The sequence below is a fragment of the Olea europaea genome, chromosome 6 (genome assembly GCF_002742605.1).
Source record: "Olea europaea var. sylvestris chromosome 6, O_europaea_v1, whole genome shotgun sequence".
Taxonomy (NCBI): Eukaryota; Viridiplantae; Streptophyta; class Magnoliopsida; order Lamiales; family Oleaceae; genus Olea; species Olea europaea.
The window spans coordinates 2,177,837-2,194,143 of NC_036242.1; the positions used below are offsets into that span (position 1 = coordinate 2,177,837).

General features: G+C 34.8%; 2 protein-coding genes across 3 annotated transcripts; one reads left to right on the top strand and one right to left on the bottom strand.

Moving 5' to 3' along the window:
• The first annotated feature begins 350 nt into the window (after window positions 1-350).
• LOC111395479 lies at window positions 351-1,103 on the top strand. Its single transcript, XM_023021489.1, has one exon. It carries the CDS (start codon window positions 579-581, stop codon window positions 1,086-1,088), a length of 510 nt encoding a protein of 169 aa, XP_022877257.1. The 5' UTR covers window positions 351-578; the 3' UTR covers window positions 1,089-1,103.
• A 1,766-nt stretch (window positions 1,104-2,869) lies between these two features.
• Window positions 2,870-15,246, bottom strand: LOC111395480 (uncharacterized WD repeat-containing protein C2A9.03-like). 2 transcript variants are annotated; one of them, XM_023021490.1, is made up of 10 exons: window positions 15,063-15,246; window positions 11,359-11,509; window positions 11,078-11,245; window positions 10,851-10,937; window positions 9,848-9,982; window positions 9,620-9,730; window positions 4,635-4,726; window positions 4,451-4,556; window positions 3,765-3,851; window positions 2,870-3,674 (listed from the first exon to the last, which is right to left on the bottom strand). In XM_023021490.1, exons 2-10 carry the CDS (start codon window positions 11,497-11,499, stop codon window positions 3,261-3,263), a joined length of 1,341 nt encoding a protein of 446 aa, XP_022877258.1. In that variant the 5' UTR covers window positions 11,500-11,509; window positions 15,063-15,246; the 3' UTR covers window positions 2,870-3,260. The 2 variants fall into 2 exon arrangements, with proteins under 2 accessions (XP_022877258.1, XP_022877259.1); XM_023021491.1 differs by lacking the exon at window positions 15,063-15,246 and adding an exon at window positions 13,481-13,567.
• Between the last annotated feature and the right edge of the window lie 1,061 nt (window positions 15,247-16,307).

Sequence of the window (16,307 nt, forward strand, 5' to 3'; positions counted from 1 at the left end):
TTACATACAGATGAGTTGTGAAAAAAAGAGTGGAGCAATTTATCATACTTCGAAGAATAATTTCTATAAAATTAGTCAAAATATTTTCAGATTTGATAATTGAAACTTGGCCTCCCAATTAACATTTTTCAATATTTTTATTTTTAATTTTTTTTTAACTAGAATCTCAGTATTCTCACGCTTGAGCCTTCCAATACCTATCAACCGAAACAAATAACAAATTGGTGGTGGTAGTTGTCGTTGTAACATGTTCAGCCCTACCATTGGAAATTAGAACCCTATCAAATTTTTACCTTCTTCCCCCTTTTTTCTTCTTTAGCTTAGTTAACTAAATAATTGATTTCTTCCCCATAATTTCTAACAAATTGGATGCTTGAATAGATACATTTAAGGAAAAGAATACAAGTTTGGGATCAACATAAAAGTGCAAATGATATTGTAGTAGTGTCTTCTTCTACAAACACAGAAACTCTATACATAACAACATCAGTAAAAAAAGAGATAAGATTCAACCAAAGAACTTGGGATCATAGCCATTGCTAGAGGTGGCTAGAATATAATAAGCTACAATATGACCAATGGAGCCCCAAGCCAGTACATCAACAATGTTGAATCCAACAGGGTCATTAGATTTAAGAAGGCTCACATATTCCTTGGCCCTCACATCACCTGCTTCAAAGTGTGAAACTCCATTCTGTTCAGGCACCTGTTTGGCCACGTTTTCCCTTTGGAAGTTGAAGAAAACAAACCTGCCCAAGAAAAGGGAGAGTCCAGTGCTTAAGCTGATGACCAGTGAAGGGTTGAGCTCAGCCTTGATTTTGAGGCTGCTCGGCCTGGCCTTGGCGGTGAATGGGCGGCAGAAGGTGGAGGAGATGGGTTTCTGGAAGGTTGTGTCAGTGGGCTTGTTAAGAGGTCTGAGACCTTGGAAAGTTGGTGTGGAGAACAACGTGGAGGCCATGGTGGTGGTGGGAGGAGGAGGAGGACTGGGGATTTTTTTGATAAATAGATTGTGGATATCGGTTAGATTATTAATCAAAGGTCAGAGGTTTAATTTGAGGAGAAAGATTTGTGAAGAGGAGGATGAATGAAAGAGAGATTTTGATTACTGAGTTGGCTACATGTCATTGGTCTTCTTTGGATCAGAGATTCTTGGCCTTTCTTTTCAGGATAATAAGAATGATAAACAAAATTATATACCATTCTAATTTGTGTGTATGTGTATTTTCCATTTTTCCAAGTATTTTTTTTTTTTTTTAGGTCTTTTACTTTGGGTTTAATTTTAAGAATTTTATCGTGCCATTTTTCATCTACCATCTTAAAGTAAGATAGAAGAATTGGTGGCCAATGGCCGGTTGATCCGGTCTATTTTTCACAATGGCCTTTGACTAAATTTAAGAAAAAAAAAAGGTGTAAATTTATTTTTTTAAAACAAAAAATCACTATCTATTTTGCACCCCTTTTGAATGTTACGAATTTGAAGACTCTCCTACCAAAAATCGATTCTTCAAGGTTTCTTCCTCTCCTTCTTCAAGGTTTCTTCATTTTATTTGGTTAGATTTTATATATACATTGCTTATAATATGATTGATAATGTTTTTATTTGCAATGATATTCAAAGTTTTAACCGAAATTTTTTTGTAGCACTGAAGAAATCCAAATCTGTGAAAAAATCATAGAGGGTCAATTATCTACTAATGGAGTCTGGGGAGTCTGTTAATCGACCCCCCAAACGTCATTTCCCAAGGGTCTACGGATTTAGGGTCTGTGAATAAATTCCCGCTTTTAAATTTTGAAATAAAATATTATTTTGTCTTTTAATGTTGAAAAGGCTATTGTGACGAATAATTAATAAGTTAGGCTTATGTAATGATTGGAGGATTTGACATGGTCATTTCAAAAATGAGATCAAGTAAGATATCTGACCTACCAACCTATCCTAAGGTCCATCAACAAGAAAAACAATGATTCTTCAATTTTAACAAAACAATTTCATCTCAATATTACGTTGAAGAACAACAATACCATTCTTAAACTCATAGGTTGAATCATTCAAAAGATGATGTTCAAATATTGTCTAGATATAACATTTCCTCATAGGACACCAATTGATTTTCAAAGTAGATAGTTAAAAACTAAAATTCAAGTCTACAAACAATACTAGGGTTCCACTCAAATGATATAGTCAAATGTCTGAAAAAAGTCTTAACATTCCCACTTTGAAAATTTATTATTTTCAAAATGAGATAATTAAGGCTCAATCATAGTGCACCATCACATGTATCAGCTTAACATACCTGATGAATTAGAAACTATAATGCACGGCACCCCTCACATATAAACCTTTTGGTGAGCTAAGACTAGAGATTACTAGAAAGGTTGAAGTAGAGAACTATGTTTGGTCCTCATTTTTTACAACTCATTTAAAAATAAAAAAATAAAATAAAATAAATAAAATAAAATAAAAAAAGAAAGAGAGAAAACAAACCTCATTTTCAACTACACATTTCATATAATACACAACTGTTTATCACCTATTTCGTAAACTTATTTCAAAATCTAGTAAAAATAAATTTTATCCAAATCAAACAGGGGCTAGGGTTTTAGTAGTTGTCACTTCAAATAGTTTTTAAATCAATCCCTCTTGTTTGTTTCTGAAATTAAAACAATAATCCTCCAACAAAAAGCAGTTGCTCTTATTATACAAGTAGTAATTCTAGCAGTTCTATATTTCCCTTTACAGCTTTTGTATAATTACATTAATCTTCAAACTAGGAGAATGATCCAAGTACTCATTAAAATTGCACACCAATAGACATTTCAATTCTAAATTACCTACTTATATTTTCTTGTAAATGTAATAGCATCAGAGTAAAAATAACAAAATTCTGCAAAAGACAAGCCTCCTCTATTAGTGACAATGTAAATCATAAACAAAATGTCATGAACAACTCCAAGAAACGAATAAGGTTCCCAGACACATAAAAAATGAGAAACCTAAACTAGGTTACAAGCCGGGCAAATGCCTTGCGATCACCAGCTCTTCTATTTATTATTCACACAATCAGCACTTATCTTTCTGTACATCCCACCCGAGTTAAATTTTGGGACACACCTAACTGTGAGACAAACATTCTATACTTCATTGCACAATTTAACGACTCCAGGCCTAAACCCTCTATTGAAGACTGCACTACAAGTTTAACTGTTTCACGAAAAAAGAGCCATGTCCAAACACTTATTTTGCAGATTACACAGCCAACTCAGACAATGGAGTCGAGGTACGAGTACTCACAACGTCGACCAAATTCGAGGAGACTACTGTATGTACGATCCCACACCCCAATAAAAAGAGAATCGGTATCAGGACTAAATGACATGCCAGAAATCTCACCGAAGAAATCAATTTCCTGCTCCTTCTCATAACCACTTTCAACATCAAAAACATGGACAAAATCAGCAGGCTCTGCCATTGCCATGAATCTACCATCAGATGAGTAGCGGATAGATCGAATGGCTCCAAGGTTTCCTTTCAACGCAGCGACCGACTTGGATAGGTTTCTGATGTCCCAAATTCGGCAAGTTTTATCCTGGTTCCCCGTAGAAAGTGTCAAGCCTTCAGGATGCCATGCTGATGCAAATGAATAGTCCAAATGCCCACACAAGGATGCAACAGTCTGCAAAATAGATAGCAAAAATTAGCATGTAGTGCACTGCTAGAATGCTCCCGGTATTTTCAATTTCCACAGAAGGAATTACTAGAGTACCTTCCCACTCCTGGAATCCACCAATAAACTATCTGGGTGATCTCCAACAATTATGAGAAGCTTAGCATCGGGACTAAGAGATGTATGCTGCCATCATAAACGAAACATTCGAGGATATGTTATTAGAGTAAACTGTATAGGACTAAGTTGACTACCATAAGTACATCCAACCCAATCCCTCAATCATACTAAAGAAATTTAAATTATAAAAAAACTTGAAATCTCTTTGCACGCGGATATTCTGTTGGACAACCATAAAAAACTACAAACTCTTCAAGTATGTTAAAAGTAAAAGCTATGCAAACACAGAGAAGGTGCGCACATGGAGAGCAAGGGGGGAAGGGGGGGACATGACACTACAAATAAATCTTCAGGCATTATTTACTTCAATTATGTCCTGAAATTCTTCACTCATTGATCTTTCTGGCAAATGTTTTATTCTACGACTTTTACCAATTAAGATTTCACTTAAATCTATATGCAAAAGGCTTGGTTGGATACCAATGTCAATATTAACGAATTTTGCTACTTCACAGATTTTTTATATAACAAGAAGGTTAACAAAACTGACCAACTAAAATGTAAAACAGAGCATCCCTCAATACGCAAGTCAAGACCAAAATAGAAGTGACCTCAAAGAGAGACTGGGTATGGAGGGACACAGTTGAAGAGAGAAAAAGCCTTACATTTACTGGCCAAGGAAAACGAAAATGTTTGGACGGTTGGAATTTTTCCATATCAAAATCTCGAACACCACCATCATTGTTTGAAGCTATAAAATGAAGTGCACCACTGAAAAGAGAAGACAAAGCTCAGGAAAGCCCAGAAAGAAAAATCTTATATACACAAGCATTGAGGAATAGCAGATACCTTCTAGACGTATATATTTCAACAGCATTAGTGATGGCATTGTCATCGTAGGTTGTCCGTGTGCAGTAACTCACTCCAGGTCTTTCTAAAAACTGCAATCAAATAAGTGGAACAAAATGCCTCAATAATAGGACTCAGGTCCTTCAGATGAAGTATTGTGCTGGAACAGATTAAAAGGCAAATGAACAACCTATCAATAACTCAAGAATAAGATTCTTCTTTATATTAACCAATCTAGTTTTCCAGACTGTACGTGTTTAAGCCATTAAGAAACTGGCAAAAGAATCAAAATCACTAGTTTTTTTGTACTTGATCTTAATCAATAATACTGAAAAGTCTCCAATAAACATGTTAGCACTTTGCATAGTATGAATTTTTAATTTATATGTAGGACAATTAGACCAGATAAAAGTAAATTTGATAGAATATTAGAAGAGATATTACTATATTTAGTTTCCAATTTTGATGTTTATGTTACGAAATATAACTAGGGTTTGATTTTTTAGTATTGCCAACTAAGAATAGGAATATTTTCCATTGTAATAAAAAAAAACTTTGATAATGAAATAAATTGATATTCGCCCTCAATTTTTCTCTGTTCTCTCCCACTTCTTCTCTCTTTTCCCGCTCCTTTCTCTTCTTCTCTTCCCTTTCCATCTCATATAACTATTTTATTGCATCCTACATCAATTAGATATCAAAACAATTCGTTCTCTTTTGGCGTACATCTTCTCAAATCCAAAAATCCAACCATTTACATCAAATCCATTTATACACCGCCGCCTCCCACCACCCATCTAAACCTTAAAACCACCTCCATATACAAAAACCTTAGACATACAAAATACTAGAAGATTCATCTCAGTAGTAACAGCAGTTTTTTCCTCTGTTTAGCTGTTTATTTCAGTTCAAAAAAATGCGAAACTGTTCACTGGTTAATCAGTACATATATTCAGTTTTTAGTTATTCTTATTAAAATAAATAAATAAATAAATGATTATGTCGTTACATTGCTACGTCCAATTGCTGTTATTCAGTAGAGCCCCTAACATTACAACCAAAAAAGCCCAAAAGAACTCACAAATCAAGAGACACCTAGCTCAGTACATATAACACCCTCAAACCCACAATTTATCCATAGCCCACCAAATCACCCCCATCACACATAAATTACAGCCCACTTAACATCTCATTGCCCAATCCATTATAAACCACAACCCATCAATACCATGCACCATAACTCAGACCACCTCAACCAACCCAACCCACCAACCCCTCTTCCAAAACCTTAATCCTACTGTTTTCCCACCGTCGGTTACCACTCAACCGCCAACAATCTCTCTTCCAACCCTGCAAGAGCCTACGTTCTTTTCCATCGCCATCAACCCAGAATACTATCTATCTCCACCATCACAGTTTTCCTCAATCTACCAAATCCTAAGTCATCCTTTTCACCAATCTCTTCTCAAAACCCACTGTTCTTGTCATCGGCTGCTCCTCCTCCTCATCAACTCCTCAAGCAGCCTAACTATTCCTCTTCGCGCTTCATACTCTACCCCACTCACTGTCTCCTTCATCATCAACTTTACATTCAACTCCAAAACCTACCCACATTACGCTGCCAATCCCATCCAGTTTCGGCAATTAGCTCCATTGCCCCAGCCTTTACATACACAACCCAACCTGCTCTACTCGCCATCCTAACTATGATCACCTCAACAAACATCACCAACTGCCACGGATTATGTCCTTAGGTCACTACCACAATCATGTCCCAAGTCCTTGAACTTATCAACACAATTATCCTCTATCTAAGAACTTTGTTGGGGATGTACATGTTAGACCCAGTATTCACCAACCTCAATCTCCTCCATTCAACACTGGTTTTTCCATATCAGTACCCGCTCCACAATCATCTCCAACGTGATCTCCTACATCTACTCAGCATCCCATTGATTTCTCATCAATCAATCATGACAATTGTACATTCTTATAACTATACTGTATTCCATAATTTGTATATTCAGCTTTGTTATTTAAGTCAATGAAATACAGCGAAGAGGTAAGTTGACTCTTCCATTCATCCCACCAATCATAGCTATTTCTACAGTTTCTTATAGTTCTTACACATTATCAGCTGCTTAAGGCTCACGCCTATTTCGATCCTACAAACACAGCTTCTGCAGATTAATTCCTAATTTTCAATGGCCACTTCAAACACAAATACACCACAATTTTCCAAACTTGATGGACCCAATTATCTTACTTGGAGAACCCAGTTTTTGGCTTTCTTAAAAAGCCATGACAAGCTTGGCATGGTGGACGATTCCATCCCCGCCCCCGCCAAGGCCCTCTTGGACGGCGCTGCTAACCCGGCTTATGAACACTGGTCCAAATCAGACACTGCCATCCTCTATTGGCTCATGCTGCACATCTCCCCATGCAACCTTCGTCTTTCTATATCAATACCAGCTCCACAATCATCTCCAATGTGATCTCCTACATTAACTCAGCATCCCATTGATTTCTCCTCAATTTGCATTCCATTTATTTCTCCTCATTCTATCAATCATAAGAATTGTACATTCCATAACTATACTGCATTCCATAATTTGTATATTCAGCTTTGTTATTTAAGTCAATGAAATACAGAGAAGAGGTAAGTTGGCTCTTCCATTCATCTTACCCACAATAGCTATTTCTACAATTTTTTATTGTTCTAATGGTACAATCTCGGCAACTTGCATTCCAACTATGTGACTTTGATAATCTCACTGGACCTGACTCACTTGTTGATTAGCTCTATACTCTTGAGAAATTCTTTAATTTCACAACTTGAATGACTCGAGTCGTTGTGGCACCTGTAAGCTGTGCTAGGGGTTATTGGAATTCTTTTTTACGTGACATTGATCTCCTAGCTCAGCGCCTTGTCACTTCGTTGAATGAGATAAAACGAGTATTAAATAATAGATACACTCCTATTTACAATAAAATTCGATTGTTATATCAATTTTTTTATAGAGAATATGTAGCCCACTACGAAAAGTTATAACACAATTGCAGTATTTATGAAGTTTTCCATGTTACAGCATCTAGATTTCTTGACCGTTTGAATCCTGAAATCATACACCATTACATTTCCACATCCCAATCCTTAGATAAAGCTTACTGACAAGCCAACCTATAGAACATATCCTTCCATCTTCGCTAAGCATGTTATAAACTAGGTCTCTTACCTCAATCCCGACAATCAGCTCCGAGTCTAATTGTGTTAGAGTATCTCCAAGAGACTATTTTTAAAAAGCATATTCTATTATTTGGAAAGCATCAATAAATTTAAAGAGTTAAAATTTTCAAGTATTCCAACAAATTCTTTATATTTAACATTTAATTTTACTACTTCCAAAAAAAACATTTTTTTTTCTCTATCTTTTATTTTAACTAGCTTTTCTCTAGATTATTTTAGTATTTTCTTACATTGAAAATTGAAACACTTTGAATGCATTTAATTATAGAGAGTGGGTTTAGCTCTCCAAATTTTAAAAAGTCAAACTCACTCTAAATTAAAATGTTAATTTAAGTCTCTTGGAGCATGATTTTAATGGTTGACTCTTTAAAATCGAAAACATCTCATATTTAAAGAATCTCTTGAAGATGCTCTCACTAATGAGAAAGAAATCTAGGTTTCCACTGTAGAATCAATTGAATATTCTGATAGCGATGATGAGCAATTATCTATAGTAATGCAACCTAAGTCAAATAGTCCACCCATCATCGATTTCATGTTGAAGTAGTTCTTACCTTTTTGTGTCCTAAACACTGACCGTATTATGAATTTACCTCCATCATGTGAAACTCATGTTGCCACGTTTTCCAAGGTCACTTTTTCAATCAACATTCGATTGTTACCTACTAATTACCATCATATTGCTTTAGCTCCGTATTCAGTTGATTTTTTTGCTGAATTCGATAGATATGTTGTTTTTAGTAATGACCCTTATGAGCTTGCATTTAACTCACAATTTAGACAAATACTTTCATTATGATTTTTGTCTTATTACGTGCTTCTTTGGCACAGTTCCCAAAACATGTAAAGAAAAAATTGGAGCACTTACTTGAAATTAATCTATTTGACTAGTCATTACATTTAAATGAATGTTTTGTTTTCAATATAACATAATTGTTCCCTTATCGAGACACATTCGAGCCACTGTTGTATTCATTTGATTCTGCCAGCTAGTCTACAATACTAGTTCCTTGTGCCCCTCATGTGAATTATGTCATAGTTTTTGTGAATGAATTGCACATATTGTTGCTTCATGGAGTCCTCATCCTTACTTCATTAAAAGGAAAAATCGTCCCTTTAGAATCAAATCAAATGCTTAAGACTGAATTTTAGATTCAATTGTCTTCACATGGTTGATTTCATTATTTGATCAAGAAGAGAGATCGTCCTCCTTGGCCAAAATGCTGCAGTCTATTTTATCGGAGTCTAGTTCTCTCATCGGGGAAGAAATGATGAAATATTAGAAGAGATTATGACATTTAGTTTCTAATTTTATTACTTATTTTAGGAAATATAATAAAGGTTTGATTTTTTAGTATTTCCTACTTAAAATAGGATCTTTTGAAACCCTATATAAAAGTGACTTTTGCATTATAATAAAAACAACTTTAATAATGAAATAAATTAATATTCTCCCCCAATTTCTCTCTTTTCCCCCTGCTCTCTTGTCCTCTCTTTTCCCCCCTCCTTTCTCTTCTTCTCTACCCTTTCTACTTCTTATATAATTGTTTTATTGCATCCTACGTCAAAATTATTTTAAATAAATACACCAATCACAGTAATCAAGCGAATACCACAAATGAAGCGCCTTTCAGAAACTCAATGCACAAATGCTGGTATTGCCAACACAAACAGATACTGCAACAATATTATATAATTGAATTGAAAAAATAATAATAATAATATTAACAATATGAACCTTGCAGATAAGTTCTCCCTGAAATCCTCCAGCAACCAGAAGCTTATTCTTCACGGCTAGTGTGCTGACCTGGGTTTGTGTAAATCCTTCCAACAGGCTTCCAGGATGTTTCTGCAATAGTGGGAAGGGGATAACTTGTAGTCCTGTATTGGACTGGTGGTAGCTCCAATATTGGAGGAGAGAGAACGGCGCAACTAGAAATGTAATATATGGGAACTAAATACTCACCTCAGAAGGTGCTATATGTCCTGAGGCATTAAGAACTTCAGACTTACTGCAAGTCAAGGATGACCAATGCAAAACTGAGGAACGAGACATGAGGTAAACATCGTGCTTTGTTGTAGCCCATACCAAATTTCTCAACTGCATCATCAAGCATTGAATGTGAATTTCAGCAATCGAGCTTATAAAGCAAACATAAGCCACAAAAAATTAGAACAAAGAAGATGAAATAACAATAAAAAAATCAGGCAAACAGAATAATGAGCCCTGTTCCCCCTTTCAGCTCATTCTTTCCCCTTCACCTTTTACTGAACCTTTTTCCTTATTCCCATAATGGGCTTTTTTGGTATTTAGTCTCATAGGAAAGAGCTAGATTAACTGTGACCTCTTCAAGTGTAAATAAACCCAAACCAGAGCAAATCAGGATATATGAATGTGGAACTGTAAGTTCAACTGTTCATGCACATTGCATAACAGTGACTATTCATCATCTTCACTAATGTAAGTTTCATCTGCTTTGATAGCCTGGTCCTTGTGGGAAATCAAGGCAGCTGTTATCTTATAGTTGATAACATCCATAAGTGTAGGAGTCATCTTTAATACCTAAGTAATCAATAACATGAACTTTTAAATTCTCATGTGGACTGCTTATAATAAGAATTTTCCAAATCTCAACAGTAATTTATTCAAGTAATCTAATTATAACAGTGTATAATCCCCTCGAAAGTAATTGATACAATATCTAACACTAAACAAATAACATAAAAGGAATGCCAACATTTAAGACATGATAAACAATATTCAACAGAAAAAGAGAAGTTACATAGGAAGACTGATATTAAATACAGAATTAAGCCCTCACTGTTATATAGAACTGAGAAAGACAAGACTTCCTACTAATTGTTAAAAATCCAAATTAAGAGATGAAGATAAAAGAAGAACATATAAGGAGAAAGTAAAATTTATCTAGAAGATGAAGCAACTTTGAAGATAAAAACTTGTCACCAACCTGGAAATGCAAGATTGTTGATTTCACAGATCTCGAATTGCGTCTGAATTCATAATACAAACCCCTTTTATCTGTGGTATTGCAATCCTATTCACAAGAGGAAAAAGGCATGCAAAGTGAGTAAACAAAACAAGTAAAAATAATTCAATGAACCAATTTTTCTTTTTTTTCCTCTCAGGGGAGACGAGGAGGAGGGACTTTTTTAAAAGCAAAATGGAACAGTTTACCTTCCCGGATGCTTCTCCAGATTGAGGAATGTTCTCATAATTCTTGTACTGTTCTAGTCTAGTCTGCCTATACTTCTCCCTTGTTATGCTGAGCCTATCCCAAGGAATCCCTTGAATATCTTGGCCTCTCCTAGCTTGAGCGGCATTAGTATCTTGCGTTCTATCACTCTGTACAGCAAACAGAAAAAGGATGGTTAGCGGCAAGAATTGATGAAGGTTGAAGACTCCTACGCATTATGGACATAAACAATTGAATTCACACATAGAGAATTTGAACAGACCATGTAACCATACTCATCTGGATCAGAATCTGAGCCACCAGCATCTTGACCATGGAACTCATCACCCATGTCATCATCCACATCTTCCATTTCATGTTCATCTTCCATGTAATCATCGTTGTTTTCTTGATGATGGGACATGATGTTAGACCTAGATCATAACCCAATCAGAATAGAGAGAAGTTCAATATGAATATCATGAGTTTTGAATCCAAAGAAAATCAAGGATCTTAAAGTTCGGCAGAAGCAATGCATATATCCAATTTTTGACAAGTACTTCTACAGAAAACCACACCCAAAATAAAACTGACATAATGCACCTGAGCACCAATAAATTAAATATATTAACTAACAAGTCACCTAGAAATAACAAGCGGAAGTTAAAAGACACTCATTTGCATGCGTGTCAACATATGGGCACAAGTAGCCAAACGTGCAAACATGCACGCATACCAACAGTGTCTGAAGCTGACGTGAGCAGGCCTAAACGAAGCCTTTTTTCTTTAATTACATGTAATAGTACATAGCAACATGTGACATTGAGGCCCAGAATTTGGAATTTTTTTTAACAAGAAAATTTAAGTGCCTTATCCATAGCAGAAATCATATAATTTCAAGAAACTAATCCCATTTCAAGAAGACATTCACAAGTTATAGCTTCAAATGTTTAATCAATTATTTTATTCTTTATAGTGACCATGATCACTACATAAATGGAACCACACAGATGATATGCTCTATATATTTCGTATCTTATGTCCAACAACTATGAGAACATGCCGATTTTTGTTCTTATTTGATAAGTGGAACAATGTTGTAGAAAGCAATTTTTGTGACATGACCAAAGGGCGAGTCACATCAAAATTGACTCAGCCATTTGACGAAGCCCTATGTCCTCTTGGGGATAACCTTTTTATTCAAGAGTGTTTTTTACGTCCAATGATATAAGTTTACGCCTTTCAAGTGGCTTTTGGGTCATATTGGAGAATCAACTAACGTTTTATGGCAAAAAAAAAAAAGCTATGGGTATGCTTTATATTACACAAAGCAAACTCCAGTCTCTAGCTACACATGGTTAATAATTGTCATCCTTAAAATGAACTAAGTCCAAATAGGAAGCGGAATATGCAAGACCAGAAAATCATTTCATTTATTTTATGCTCTAATTTACCATTTATATTTTAAAAGATAAAATACATTATTTTATATCAATGATGAAGAACTAGATCGGGTGGATGAGTGGTTGTTCATCAAAATACAACACTTAATTTAGAAGATGTGGGGGAAGAAATAGAGTAGAGCGCACTTTGGATGGTGAAGTTTTAGATATTGAATAATTGTATCTATTTTTGTTTGGCCATTGAGCTAAACTACTATTAGTTTTTAACTTCCTTACAGCATGCTTGTAGTTTGGTACTGATGTTCCGGTTGTTAAGGATCCAGTTGCATTGAATCTCTCAATGAATATAGTTATGGAACCAATGGAGTGACAGGAATTGATTTATGAAAGCTAACATCAAATTTATTACGAAAAGGCAGGTGGACAGTTGACAGAAAAAGTGCTTCAATTCGCCCAGCCAGCAGGTGGGCGACGTGCATATCATAAACACTACAGAGCAAGTAGCTCGTCTAGGTAGACGGCTATGTGACAAGACTAAAGAAAGCAACACTTTCATGTAACATGCTATGGTCTCAAAGCCCTTATGAGCTAGTGACGAGTTTCACGTGCTCTAAGCCCGATTGACGCATTGTTGTGAATCAATGTTTTGGTTGTTAATAATCCAATTGCATTGGATCTTTCAATAAATGTGGTTATGAACCACAAGGAGCGATAAAAATTCATTCATGAAGCCAATCTCAAAATTTATTGGCAAAAACTCCATGTTTGTTATTGTTTTAAAAATAGAGAAGAGGGAAAGAAAACCTGGATAGAGGGACCAGAAAAAATACAGACATAAAGTAATATCACTTTTCTGGCCCAAAAATTTAGTAAATAAAACGGAAACACGCTTTAACCTACAGAAAAGTAGAAATTAGTATTCATAATTTTTTTCAGACTGGATTAGGAAGTAGAAACTTCTTCGGAATGGCTTGCCTAAAGAGAAAACTCGTCTTCCTTTACCTTGAAAAGCATCCGCCTTCAAGGCAACAACTTGAATAGTGTTATTCCTGGCCTTCCACTGATCCTGAAAAGCTCTTTCCTTGTCAATTGACATCAATTGTTTATGAACATCAACACATTCTTTATGTGCAATTTCTCCTATTAGTGTTCCATAATTTTTCTGAAATTTCAATATATTTCTTAAATTACTCGTATTTTTGTACATTCCTCATTCTAAATACAATTTTCTTTTTATAAAATACTTAAAATTTGAGTGTTCGTGAGGGAATATCCATGCCTTAGGGTATATGCCCCACTACTCGCCTTATGCCTTCACCAGACTGCAAGTACAATCCAGATCCTTGTGGGACAGAGTAGTATATCTCAACTGGGCACATGTCATTACAGAATCACAAACACGTGAACAACCTTTGTATTTCACAGTGAAATAAATTGCCAATACTAACTGAAAAGCAACGCAACTAACTGCCAGCTAAAGTGCGAAAATCCAAATACTGAGTTCCACCAAAGCTGCATGTTCATGGAAAATGAAAGGCAACTTCGCCTGGGTCACACGCAGCATAGTCAAACATTCTTCGTAACATTCCATAATTTCCTGACATATTGATACTTATCTTAATGGTTCATTTAACATTTCTACCCCTGCCCACGCAAGCAAAGAGATTTCGAGATATCAGGCAACCAATTAAAGTGAACAACTCCAAGCGAATCTTCTAGATCTAAAGAACCTTCCCTTTTCTTCTCTCTTCTTTCCCTTATCTCTTGGGACTTCTAACCGAATTTTCTCCACTCTGACAAAGTAACATGAAGAAGGTGTGCAAAAAGAAATTAACCCCCAGGTATCTAATAGTTATCGATTGACGTACAACATAAATATGTTCAACAGGAACCATGGTCCACATTCATCTCTTTCTGTTTGTTTTATTTCTTCACCTGGATTTGTCTTGTTGGCTTAAGAGAATAAATAATTATATGGAGACACAGCATTTATGTTTAGAAAGAGGAACACAAAATTAGATTCCACTCAGTTCATTGAAAGCAATAGAAAAGATGAAGAAAATAATTCCATTTATAGTAACCAAAACAGAAAAAATGAAGAAAATATTATTGTCACTGAAGAAACAACAGATTCATAAAAACAAAAGGTTATTAATTTTTTGATACGAAACTACCGAGACAAAACACCATGCTTCATGTTTCCGCATAAAAATTAATATTAAGATACAATGCCGCTAAAAAAACCATCAATACAAACTGCAATACGACTATAATAATCAATAAACAGTTACGAAACGCCAGAGGCTAAAAAGATCATGCTTTCACAAAGTTATATTAAATCTTCGTATTTACACCTAACCGCAAGGCGTACATGTTAAAATGAAAAACATAAACACATAAAGAAGAAAAAGATGCACTGATCTTCACTCCAAAAAGTAGTACGCGCAAACATAAATAGAACCCTAGGATTTTCAAACCAAATCAATTAGCAACTACCTCATAATAAATTAATGAACGTATATGGACATAAAAAATTAAAAATCAACAACGCCAATTCATGACGAGGAATTTTAAAGACACTAACCTTTTCAAAACTGAGGAGAAATCAAAAATATCGAAATCCTCCTGAATTCGTGAAACAAGAGGTTTAATTCAACAACCGACTTAATTTATTAGTAATTAATTCAGAAATTTTCCTGTAAGTAGATCGCGATAAGTCTCGAAGAGAGAGAAACGAATGTATTTATGTAGGTATATATATCTGGCAAATTCTATCCACTGGTTTTCAGCAAGCGTACAAACTAAGAAAGGGGATTGAACGAAAGGGACAGATAGAGTTGAGTTTCTCTTATAAAAATATAATTTCACTAATGGTCCTTGATGTTCGAAAAAAATAACAAATTGGGTGTTAAAATATTTCACTGCCTCTTAAAATCTAAATTTTAATATCTCACATATTTCATGAAGCCAACAATTTTTCAATTACACGTTTCAACAAATTTTATTAAAAATTTAGAAAGGTATCCTCAATTTAGAGTTTGATGAATTTTAAAACTCCATTTAAATTGAGGTATCCTCAATTCAAATTTAAATATAATTCATTAAAATGTAGGTGTCCACAATCTAGATTTTTAGAAATATTTATAAATTTAGGTGTCCTCAACGTTGATTTTAATAGGTAATTTTGAAATTTAAATGTCCTCAATAACTAGTTGATTTATAAAGATTCCATTAAGTAGATAGATTTTGAAGGATTTCAAGGCAAAAATATAAATACAAAAAATCTGTAACAATTTTATCTCAACCCTAAAAATTTCACAACTTTTCTCTTCTCTCTCCAGATTTGCTGCCCTCTCTCTCTCCCCCCCATCTTGAACAAGATTTTCTTCTTCTTTCTATCTCGCATTTCTCTACTATGAAAAAATCATGTATGGGAACTTATCAATTGATGATAATTTATGAAAGATACTATTTTTTGTTGAATATTGAGTGTGATTTTTTATTGAACTATTTTTTTCTTATAGACGATATATATTGTTTACTATTTTATAGATGTCCTGGAAATTATTATGGTAATTTACAGTTCCTAGTATGCAGACTGGAACAATTACGTCTTTCAAGTTCTGTACCCTATTCTTTTTTCTTGGGAAAAGTTGTGTGTTTTCTATATATACCTGCAAATTCTAGCCATGACATGTGAGGATGGTATCCCACAATTTTTTCTTTTGTACCTACATGGTCAATGAGAATTCTGAGCATAGAATTAATTGCCTTCTGGTCATGTATGTGTACATCTGTGTGTTTGTATCTCACAAGGTTGTGGCCTTTT